The sequence below is a fragment of the Stegastes partitus genome, unplaced genomic scaffold (genome assembly GCF_000690725.1).
Source record: "Stegastes partitus isolate 25-593 unplaced genomic scaffold, Stegastes_partitus-1.0.2 Scaffold1183, whole genome shotgun sequence".
In the NCBI taxonomy this organism is placed as follows: Eukaryota; Metazoa; Chordata; class Actinopteri; family Pomacentridae; genus Stegastes; species Stegastes partitus.
Genome location: NW_007578914.1, coordinates 15363 through 27757, shown reverse-complemented (window position 1 = coordinate 27757; position 12395 = coordinate 15363). Strand labels below are relative to the sequence as shown.

The window sequence follows — 12395 nt, the reverse complement described above, 5'->3', positions numbered from 1 at the left end:
AATTGTCCGTAGGTGTGAATGTGAGTGTGCTTGGTTGTCTGTCTCTAAGTGTAGCCCTGTGATAGACTGGTGACCTGTCCAGGTGAACCTGCCTTCGCCCTAAGTCGGCTGGGATAGACTCCAGCCCCCCATGACCCTAGTGAGGATTAAGCGGTGTATAGATAATGGATGGATGGATGTGCGCATGGGATGTAAAGGGGCTGTATTTAGACATCACGAGAACAAGATTCACATCAGCAAGAAAGAAATCTGACGATTCGCCCTCAAGCTCGTCGGGATTCTGGCGTGCAACGAGTGAAAAACTATCCTCCTACCTTAAGTTTCCACCACACCCCATGGGGCATCACAGGCAAGTATCAGAGGGGAATTCAAGCACCAGAATTACGTAATGTTGAGACTATAATACCTAAACTGTTTTGCATGTCTTCGAATAATCATGTATTATTCAGTGTTCTGATTTTCATGCGTTGTCACTCTCTTCCGCCCGCGTTAATTTACAATCAGGCGCCACGAAAGCCTCACAGTGAGTCTCCATAGCATTGCTGTGTAATGCCAGTCAATTTCAGATGGCTGCTCTGTGAATCCCAGCAAAAGTGTGTTTCCCCAGCAACGAGGAGATAACATGACAGTGAAATCATCTGGTGTTATCACTGTAAAAGGGTTTTCTGGTCTTTTGCCTGCATTACAAAGAGGTGGCAGCGTTGAAAGAGAAGAGAGAGGGGGGGAAAAAAAATAAAAACAAATGAGCAGGACAATAAGCAGAATAGCCATTTCAGTTTTGAAATTAAACTTGCATAACATTGGAGCCAGATAATGAGCCGTATCCTCAGGGAGGCTATCTGCAGCCCGGGGGCCGCCGACTTCACACAGAAACGACCGTGGCTCTGCCTCGCTGGCTGTAATTGTTTATCCAACTAAATATTCTGAATGCGCTCTAATGCTGACTGACGTTTCGCAGGTTCTTCCTGTTTCATGTCATAGCGGGTTATAAACTCCGGACATTGATTGTTGCAGTGGTCAATAAATTTGTGGAAAAGAGCTTTTGCAGGGCTTGCAACCTTATTGATTTTCTTTCTGAGGTTTATTAGTTTATGAAATCCTATATTTCCTCTGTCATTCTCTGTCCAGACTGAAGAACTGCCCCCGAGGCCAATAAAAAGAAAAAAAAAAAGGGACTGTAGAAGTACCTGGATTTTCTAACTGTTGTAAAAAAAAAAAAAAAGCATAATGGCTGCTGTTTTTCTTCTCCTCCCTCCCTCCCATGTGTGTGTTTTGCAAATGAATGACCTGGTCCCTTTTCAAAAAAGGCTTTTAGGCAAATCAAATCAGAGCAAGCAAAATTTGCCAACTCAGTCACCCACCATCCGGGATCCACGCAGCTTTTTCCTCTCACGCCTGACTGCTTTGACAAAGCTTTACAAAATGCCTCTTGTCAAAAATTAAATAAACCAATAATAATCCTCTTTATATAACCGAATCCCACTCATCTGAGGTGTCCTTCTGACACTCAGAGCATTTTTAAGGAAACAGAACCACACACGTTACGAGGAAGAAGTCATGCCCACATGAAGCCTGTCTGCATGAAACTGAACAATAGGGTTTAATATAGAAGATGTAACTAAATGATTCAATATTTGCTCATATCAAATTTCAATAACATGCACATTTTTAGCTATTAGTTTACACGGAAAGGAGACAATTATGTGTTCTTATTCATTCATTTAATTGCTGTATGATATGAGGAGAATGTCGTTCGATGGTCTTGACAAGTTAACAGCCACGTCCTCCAACTTAAGGACCCGATGCAATTTAGTTATAGAGTTATCTTTGAAGGCAGGCTCGTCTGTAAACATGTGAGTAAAAGGTATTCTGACAGGCTAAACGGCCAAGATGAAATGTAAAATAACCACCACTCCTGACACTAATAGCACAAGACAAAAACACGTTTGCGATCCCATTCGAGCGATTTCACTTTAATTTAGAGGAAAGTATACGTCGAATTTCATCGCCTCGCTTCTCAAACTGCGCCCAAACTGTCAGGAAACCTTATCGCACGTTTAGAAAACTTTTGGAGGCAAGTGTTGAATTGCTTTCCCAACTTCTGATCAGTGGATGTGATCAAAATATAACTACGACACACGACAAATAAGTTTTAGTTGCATTTGAAAACGTGGACGGTAGAAAATAAAGATGCTGTTTTCAAAAAATGGTGATATTCGATGCAAAATTTGCATTTAAACCACAGAGACTTTCCTAAAAACTCTCTTCAGACGTGAGTGAAAAGTATAGAAATCCCAAAGAAAGAAAATTAAAAGAGCTGTTTTCTCTCCTGACAGGAGGCTTTGCTAAAGTGACAGATGACATCAGTGAGCGTGCTCAGTGGAGTCGAGAGCAGAGAAACTTCAAAAAAAAAAAAAAATGAAGACGGTTCAATATTACACACACGTCTCTTTGTGTGATTCAATAAAACTCAACAGCACCACAACCTCCGACAACGCCGATACATTTAAACGAGAAATTCTATGAAAAAGTGAGAACATTGACTTTTCATCAGGCAGAGGCAGTGAATCTGAGGGCTGATACAAAGAGTGAAAGGTTCAGATTAAGAACAGTCCTGGTGAAGCTAAACGAGTTTATTTACGATGTCAGACTCGTGCCTCACAATGCCTGGGCAGGTATCAGTTCATTTGCATATTGGTTTTAATCTTTATCTGGCCCCGGGGATCACATCCGTCCGTCAGTCAGCGTGTTTACATCCACATTAGTGTCCAAGGATTCCTCCAGCAGGATAACGTCTTCACATGTCGCAGTGTTCTGTTGTCTGCCAGCTTCAGTTGTTGTGCACGTAGATGTACTCATTTAGTTGCTTTGTTCCAGGCTAGATCATCTAAAAAATATTAACATGTGTAATGGAAAAATACTGCATCTGCATGAAGAATGTCAAAGCAAGTTTCTCTAAGTTTCATTAAAGCTGAGTGGAAAGGTTACAGGCCCAACATGTGTTCCCATAACATCCAGGTAAACACTAGTGGGAAGAAGAAGTTGTGCATCCCATGTGTTTAGACTTTTGATGCCTGATCCAGCGTGTTTAGTCTTCTAATGTCTGTGGATGAGTACACCCTGTACACCCAGCTGTTGTTTTCCAGCATGGGATTGTTAGACTACCGTTGGAGTAAAGACCACGCCTGTACATGTATAAGAATACTACGCTGCCTGCACTCATGTGTACTGAGTGCTTGCATTCTGTATGACCTGTACCTTCAAAGCTTTGAATAAAACGAGACAAAGACAACTCGGACTACTGGACTTTATGTAGATCATAGAAAATTTCCTCAACACCTGCTTTTCAATGTACAAGCCCAACGACTTTGGTGACCCCAGACTTTTCCCTTTAGCTTCTCAAGCAGGTGAAAGTTTCCACTCAACAGGCGAATATTTAAATTTATCCAACATGAGTGATGCTCCCATCAGTCTTAGTTGTCCTTTGTGCTGAGTGTTGTTAATATTAGATGCAAAACTAAGACAATCTAAAACAGGGGTGTCCAATCCTGGTCCTCGAGGGCCACAATCCTGCATGTTTTAGATGTTTCCGTCTTCCATCACACCTGATTCAAATGATCAGGATCGTTATCAGGCTTCTGCAGAGCTTGATGATGAGCTGATCATTTGAATCATGTGTGTTGGAAACATCTAAAACATGCTGGATAGGGGCTCTCGAGGACCAGGATTGGACACCCCTGATACAAAAGCTGTGCCTGCTAAACTTCAGTATGTTACATTAGTTCCTACGAGCATGTTGGCTGAAGTTGGAATTTAGGGCCGTGCCTGCAGCTTCACAGGGCCGTTAGTAGGGCTGTACAAGCTCGTTAAACCGAATGCCAAAATGTCTCTGACCAGGTTTATAGACCCGTAAAACTGGACTGTTTCCATGTCAGAAGTCCCTGTAGGATACATGCATCTATTTATAGACAAATTGTTTTACAAGATGGGCACAGAGGTGTTTTTTTAAATGCTTATTAATCAAATTGTATCTCTGCAACTGCTGTGTGGCATTCAGGGGTCTCGTCCATATTTGTGACCCAGATGTTTAGGTTTGATCAAGACACAAAGTCTGAAACGGCTTTAAGTTGTACAAAATAAATTTTCGGCTGTAGACTGATGATCCGTGTTCTTTGTTCTATTTTATTGATACTGTAAAGCCTCTCATGCATACACCCACTGAACACCGCTTTCACCACAGTGTTGCGCCTGAGGCACTTTTGAAATAAGGACAGGGTGTTGCAGTAACTCACATGAATCCTGCCTTTTAAAAATTTTCGAGGCGCTGAAATAAAGCCGGTAATGGTTCAGAGTGACGCTGAAAGATGCAGCCTAACCCTCACATTTGGAGAAACCTGCTCAGTGAGAATCAGTCTAGATGAAGATGAAGAAGAAGACGGGGAGTTCAGTTTTTCCGCCTGCATCGTGGCCTGCCCCCAGAATATGAATATTCATTAATGTGTCAGCAGACAGAGGAAACTGATTATAATATCACAAAGACAGGGAAGGTCTTCTTGCATAACTGCATCTTGGAGTCCAATCGGTCTTAGCTCAGCATTGCACTAGACTGGATAAGGTGTAGAAAGGGTTTGCAACCAGATTACACGCAAAGACGAATCCTCCGTCCATGTCGTCGGTTTGTCCTTTACCCATGTGTCTCTCGTCTCCACAGCAGTGTCTGTTTTAACATCTCAGTCATCGCTGTAATAATTCCCCCTCCATGTTTCCATCGCCTGTGAAGTGTGTAGGCTTCCCCCATGTGTGGTTGTGTTGGCATGGCAACAGGAATGGCATTGTGATGTGTGTATTGAATTTTTCACCCCTGTCCCCAGAGTTCCTTAGCAAGGAAAGCCTGACGCCATCCCCTCCCCCCACCCATCACACCAGAGAGGAGGAGGAGGAGGGCAGGTCCATTAAAGACCTCAGATGTGCATAAAAACTCACGTCTAGTCCGGCCTTTATGATCCTTTAAAATGAAATTAAGAAGAAGACCGGTGGAGTCTCCGTGGTAGGCCATTCCTGCAGAATCCTGCTTGTTCTTTGGACAGAAGTTGCTCAGTTTGTTACTGTACAAATGATAATGTGCTGCAAATTATTCCAATCAGTTTTAGGCAGTTTTCAAGTGTTATTTGCAAATTATTTACAAAAATGAATCAAATATCCCTCCGTTATTAGAAATGTGTCCTCCGTTCATCACACTGCCCCCTTGTGGCGGATGCATAATAATGCATGGAGGTATAGTGGGCAAAGAAAGACTTGAAGTCAGCTGGTATGACATTGAACAGGCAGCCGAGGGAATGACCACCTTCTTTATGAAAGGGAATAAAAGGTTTTCAACTCACCATCACCATCTAGTGGCAGCACAGGTGTAAACCAACAACCTGAATAAAAAGACCGACCCATGTGAAAAGTTGTCACATTTACTTTTATTGTAAAGGTGATATTATTCCAAAATATTAATATGTTAGAGGAACAGAGATAAAGAAAAGGAAGGAAATACATCTAGAAAACATCTACACAAGACTTTGGTAAGAATCTTGGGACACATTCTTATCAAAAGATTCCACTGCAAAAAAAAACAAAAAAACAAAATGAAACAAACAAAAACCAACAAAAAACATCTTCTAATAATGCTCCAAATCATATAGATGTCAATCGTAGTGCATCTACATGTACAACAATACAGCTGGGTAAAAAGTCAACCGGGTATTTTTTTTGTGTCCTAAAAACAACAGAACAGTTGAAGGCATATAAAACACTGGAATGGCTGGGCACCTGTGCTTTAAAGTCTGGAATATACTGTACTACTTAAGGATACCACAAGATATAACAGTTCTTTATCTTATTATTATTAAATCAATTTATAGTTTATAATTATATTTTTCAAGATATATTATACCACACCAAGTTTTACAGTAATGTCGCAAAAGAGTCGTAAGTGTATCAGAGCTCGTTCGAAAGCACAGAAGAATCAGTCGGGTTTAAATCCAGAGTTGTCCGGAGAGAGCTTCAAGTTCATCCTCTCTCTCTCTCTCTCGCCGACAACTGACCTCAGCTCTGGATTTAACCGACGCAGATTCAAGAATGTGTCGTTTCAGCCCTAAACAGAGTGCATTGGAATCATTGTGCGACAGCGTGCCCTGTCCTCGTCCCACTCTTCCCCCCTCGTCCCGTCCAACACCCCAGCCCCCGCTCCCTTTCCTCCTTCCTAGCAAGGGTGCACATTACAAGCCCTGATCTCTTTCCTGTCTTTGCAGCTGGACAGCTGGGCAGTCTTAAACCTCTGCTTCACTGTCATGAGCCGTTCCTGAATACCTCCGCCGCATAGCTTGGTGCATTCTGTCCAACTTGACCATGGTCTCATTCTGCACCCTGAAGACAGAACAGAAAAGCAGGAAGTCAGTCAGAATAATATGTGCGTGTGTTGTTGTAGTTCTGAGTAAACTAAAGCAGATTACAAACCAGGATGCTCGGAGGTGCCTTCGGTTCTGCCCTGTTTGCTCCTCCGCTTTTCGCGCTGCTCCTTGCGTCGTTTCTTCTCGTCGCTGTTTCCTTGTCCTCGGTTGCACTTCCTGAGCTTGCACTTCTTCCTCTGGATGGTTTCAGGACAGGGGTCTCCGCCGAACTGAGGCTCCAGCATCACCATGCGTGTCCGGATCGTGTGGCCCTTCCCGCAGGACTTGTTGCATTCTGACCACTCGGTCCACTCTGACATGACGCAGTCTATGGCTGAGGAGGCGGACGGGAAAGAGAGAGAAGAAGCTGTCACGGAGTAGACAAGCGAAATGAGGTAACTGATGACACAGAAGGATGAACAGACATAATGAGATGTATCGAATCATGCAGGTGACACAACCTTGATGTTGAGACGTTGCAGGAACATTCTCTGCTTTGGCTGACTTTGACATTTTAGGCTCACTGTCCAATCACTGCAAACCTTCATAATCAAGTTTGCCACTTCCTCCATCAGCAAAACAAACTCATAACAGGATGTACCCACCTCCAGCACGGCTGTTTTAATGCTGTTCTTTTTGGCAGACAGGTCTTAGCCTTCTAAGAACCAGACGTACCATTCATCCGTTTGTCCAAACTGTTCCGGTTTAGAGCCATTACATGATAAAATAGAGTTCTTTTCGATCTCATGTGTGGGCAAGAGGGTGACGTCCCGTCCTGTTTTGTACTCCTGCTATAGTCTGTATCAAAATTTTGTTCTCCTGCAATACTTTTGCAGTAACACATTTTTTTTTCGTATCTAGTTGGAGAAATATTACCTTTCTTTGCCCAAAAAGGTTTTCTGCTCTACGAGGTGTGTCAGAAAAGTTCCAGGACTGGTGTCACAAAAGATGTATTTCAAACTCAAACTACCAGTTTTCTCCTCCAGACGATCAACCAGCACGTCTGCAAAGAGATCCTGCAGCGTTTGCTTCGTTCAGAAGAGGCGAGAGTTGTGGCAGGACGAGTCGTGGCTGCTTCACCTGCTCACAACGCCCTGAGCATCCCACAGTTCCTGGCTGAGAAGAACATCGCTGTGCTGGAGCAACCTCCCTACTCACCCCACCTGGCTCTGTGGGATTGTTTCCTCTTCCCCAAGCTCAAGGGGGTCATCAAGGGGACCTGTTTAGAAGACGTGGACGACATCAAGATGGCTGTGACGACGGAGCTGCAGAGGATCCTTCCATGGCGTGCGTGGCAGAGAAGGCTGGGGAAGTGTGTTAGACTCCAGGGGGAAAACTTGTAGTTTGTAGTTTGTATTTGAAATATATCTTCTGTGACACCAGTCCTGGAACTTTTCTGACACACCTCATACTATAAAATATAAACTTGCATATGATGCAGTCAACTGTCTCTTGAAATTTGAAGTGGTGGAATTTATTTTGAATCCATTGCTTGTGCTTTTATCTGTATCGCAGCAAATTCACTGTCACTGTAGTTTTTATTCATTTCACAGAAGTATTATAGCAGATCTAATATTTCCTTCCTGATGTCATTTAACACTTATGAACTTGTTAGTTACCTCACATACACTAAATTACAGTAAATAGATGCATATGAAGTAGTGTAAGGGATACACAGGATAGAGGTTGTTGACTTCCTTCCTCTGCTCTGGACACTGTGAGCTAACTTCCAACGTTAGCGCGTATATCATCATCACGGCGCCAGCTTTCATAATAAAGTTGACTTTACCATTAATTACCATAAATTATACATGCACATGTTCAGTAGGTGTGTGGATAAGGATGTTTGTTACTTACGGCACTCCGGTAGCATGCACTTCTCCACCTGTTCTAACTCTTCCGTGCACTCTCCCAGTTCCACAGGAGACTTGAGCATACGCTGCCGGGTCCTCAGACCCTTCCCACAAGTCACGCTGCAGTCGCTCCAGTCGGACCACGGAGTCAGCATGCAGGGGATCGTATCTGTAGGGAGGACGAATGGACGAATTGTTCGCATGAAACGCAGAACATAAGAGGGCGATTTTACAATTTTACAAGTAAGGATGTGCAAACTAGAAGCTTTGTGTTGAGGAGACAGTGAAACAAAAAGAGGGAAAACTGTGAAATAGTTACTCACGGCATTCTGGCATCATACACTTCTCCACTTCTAGAACCTCTGCACCACAGATGGAGCCATCTGCAGGAGGCATCTGCACCATGCGCTCTCTCCTCTTCATGCCAAGACCACAAGTGGCGCTGCAGACATCCCATTCACCCCACTCCGTAACCAGACAACTGCTGGGAGCTGCGGCCGAGAGGAGAAGGCAAGGTACAGTAAACTCACAGTGTTACTTACATTAGATCTAAACTAACGCACTCGATTAGTCGTGTGTTGGTAAGAAGTTTAGCAACAAAAGGGGGAAAACTCACAGCATTCCTCATTAACCACACAGTTCTCGGTCTCCTCCGTGGGCAGAGTGCACACTGAGCCGTCATCTGGGAACTGTTTGACGTAACGCTCCCGGGATCGTGTTCCCGCCCCACAGGTCACGCTGCACGGAGACCAGTTTATCCACTCTGACATCATGCAGGTGGAGGCGTCTTAGGAGTCAAAGAACAAAGATGTCAGCAAGTTTGAAAATGGGTTTTTGTAACATAAAAAATGACATATTTTTAACTCTATGTTATCAATAACAAACTTACACCAATAGTATAAGCTAATTAGTTAAAACATAAATGATTCAAACTTAAAATAGCACCTAATTGCACGACATTGTGACAGCTGACTTTTTTTTTTTATGTTTCTGGTTTCTTATGTAGCTATAAGTTAAGATGTCCAGCAAGGGCCCTGCGATGGCTTGGCGACCTGTCCAGGTGTCTCCTGCCTTCGCCCTAAGTCGGCTGGGATAGACTCCAGCCCCCCCGCGACCCTCGTGAGGATTAAGCGGTGTATAGATAATGGATGGATGGATGGATAGATGTCCAGCAAGGTTTGAACTGTGTCCTCAGTACACAAATGTTTAAGCAGGAAAGGAAGAGTGTGAGCACTTTACAGCATGAGGATGTCCAGCATATTGTAGTATATTGTGTGACAAGAGATGTGGTACACCGGGTTACAAAAACATATTTTTTCAATGCTGAATCCAAAAATAACATCTGCTTTTCTGTATCAGGTCAGGTTTTTATGCCAACTCGATATTAAAAAAAATAATAAAAAAATCGATTTTGCCACTAAATCGATTAACATTTTTTGACATTAGCGATTAGCTTCATGCCAAAATAAGCATGATTTTTATTTATTTATTTTTTCTCCTGCTTGCTGTATTTCTATATTGTCTACCTTTGTATTTGTTGCTTGTTGTTTAATGCTTTTATTGCTTTGCTTTTATCCTGTGAAGCGTCTTTGAGTTCTTGAAAAGCGCTATACAAATAAAATGAATTATTATTACTATTATTCTTATGAAAAACTCGTTTTACAAAGTTGGTGACCGGGTATCTGTTTGGAACAAGAGTGTATTCACCACAGATGTAGCAGAAGACATCAGGCTCATTTCTACAAGCCCTTCCTGCTGAAGCCATTTGTTTTCAATGTAGGTATTGAGGCAAAGAACACTAAATATATAACAATACTGAAGCAGAGAAAACCATCATAAACTACAACTAAAACTATGATCACGCCATCCAGTGGTGTTCACTCAGATGTTCATCGTGAAAAAATCACATGACTCTAATGTGCTGTTCATAAACCAGGGGGTGAACTTTCTAAATTTAATTCACCTGCAAATATTTATAGTGTCAACTTGTAAAGGTTTCAGAATTTGATTATTTCAGGAAATAGAAAAAGAATTTAGTATGATACAAAGCATTGATATCCGCACATGTACACAAAAATGTAAAATAAAAAAAAAGTGCATGTGGCGACAAATCAAAATTTTAACCTCATTGAGCAAAACCAGTGTAACATTTGGATTCAGCTCATTGCAATTGTCCAAAATCAGCTCAAAAAACTCAAAATATGTGTAGACCAGTGTTATTCATTACCCTATATAGTACCTGACAACCATAAATCTGGGTTTAAATGCAAAATAAGTGAGCATTTAAGTTGCAAAGTAGGCAAATATCTATTTTTGATCAGGGAATGAAAGGAAGGAAGCAGCCTTTGCACGTTTACCTGGAACGTCTCAGCAAATTACAAAGCAGGAGAGAAAGTTGAAGTATTCCCACTGCACACGAGGAGCGTACTAAAACAGCATCCCGTCACTTCTACACGTAAAGAATATCCACTACCACCTGAGATAGGGAAGCTTGTGCATGCTTTAAGGCCTGACTACACTGCTGATGTGCTCTCTGATAAGTCCTCGGTAGTGCATTCTGATTTTATCCTGCTGCTGCTCATTGTACCTAAAAAATCAGGTACAAAACACAGATCTGGAGTGAAGCTGCTTCTGGGAAGTGTCTCGAAAACTGCAGTTCAACAACACTTCCTGTTTTGCCATCATCACAAATAACTCGATCTAAAGTTGTTTAATATGTCGTACTTTTTGAATTTTGACAAAAAAATACATGCATGTATACTGTGTTCTGGACTATTTAAGTATTTTCTTTCTAATCGTTATAAACTTTTGGAGCTGTGCATAAATGATGCTGTGCAAATAATATTGATTATTTTGTTTAATGGCTGTAATTAGCTCACTGGGTAACTTTAAACACTAATCATATTGTTTGATCATAACAGAAACAACACAGGAACGATATTAGTGTTTAAAAAAATGTTCCATGTTGCATAAATCAACACATTTGACTTTTTAATCATGATTAAATTGCAGCCATGTGTTGCCAAAAGCTGAAGATCTGACAGAGAAGAGAAAAAAAGAAGATGTAAAGGATCGTATGTAATCCCTTAATGCTGCTATTTTAGATGTGTGAACGCGTGCACCTCTTATTAATGTGGCTGCCAGCCCCGCTGACATATAGGAGCAAGTCATGTTTATCAGAAATATGTTCACATTAGCCTGCAGGGAATCATCCATCCTTCTGTACAATTACACGACGTATGTCAGATGTGTTATGTGTGTTCTCTTTAGTAATTATATGGTTTCAACAGGGTCGCTGGCACAGTCAAGAGTAAAAGGATAAAATGTCCTGATTATGCAGAAAGCAGCTCCTGTGTAAGTTAACCTTTTATGCCCGGGCTATTTTTGGAAAATTCCACCTGAAAAAAAAAAAAAATTCCCCAAATTCAGCCAGTAACAGCTGTAAGGTCGAAATGAACAACCTTGGGCTCGCTGGGTAGAGACACCTGGGAGAATTTAAAAAAAAAACCCAGAACAAAACAATAAAGCTCCTTATTACAAGGCCAGAATGAGATTTGAAAAACTCCAGCAGAAATTGACATTTTTTACATCTCCCCAATCACAGCTGTCAGCTTGAGAGACAATAACAGCTTCATAAGAGTGAGTCAGATGTTATTGAGCCTGTTCTGAAAAATTCTGAATTGCAGCTTCGCAAAATCCAATGCAGCAGAAATTAAGCACAACAAATGCTGCATCCATATTAGTCATGGCATGGCTCCTTCAGCGAATGTGCCACATTAAAAAAACATGAGCTAGTATTAACAATAGTAATATAATAATGTATAGTATATAATAGAGCTTGCTTCTAGTGCACAGACCTCCAGAGTTGAAGAGGTTAACCAGTAAAGCAGAAACTCATGTGTTTTCATTGTGGGTTTCACTGTTTCACATGTAACAGTTTAAGCTTAAGTCAGTTTTTCTGGGGCTGCAAGGTGGCTCAGTGGTTAGCATCATTGCCTCGCAGCAAGAAGGTTGCTGGTTCGCATCCCAGTGAGGACACCCGGGATCTTTCTGCGTGGAGTCTCCATGTTCTCCCCGTGCAGCGTGGGTTCTCTCCGGGTTCTCCGGC

General features: G+C 42.0%; 1 protein-coding gene across 1 annotated transcript in view; it reads right to left on the bottom strand.

Annotated features, from left to right (window-relative positions):
- Nucleotides 1–5445: 5445 nt before the first annotated feature.
- LOC103368646 (spondin-1-like) overlaps nt 5446–12395 on the bottom strand; it is a 14270-nt gene continuing 7320 nt past the window's right edge. Inside the window, exons 5-9 of the mRNA XM_008297070.1 lie at nt 8904–9074; nt 8611–8778; nt 8292–8456; nt 6502–6768; nt 5446–6411 (exon numbers count right to left, since the gene is read on the bottom strand). Coding sequence (XP_008295292.1) covers nt 6248–6411; nt 6502–6768; nt 8292–8456; nt 8611–8778; nt 8904–9074 — 935 coding nt within the window. The 3' untranslated portion in view covers nt 5446–6247. The remainder of the gene's footprint in view (nt 6412–6501; nt 6769–8291; nt 8457–8610; nt 8779–8903; nt 9075–12395) is intronic.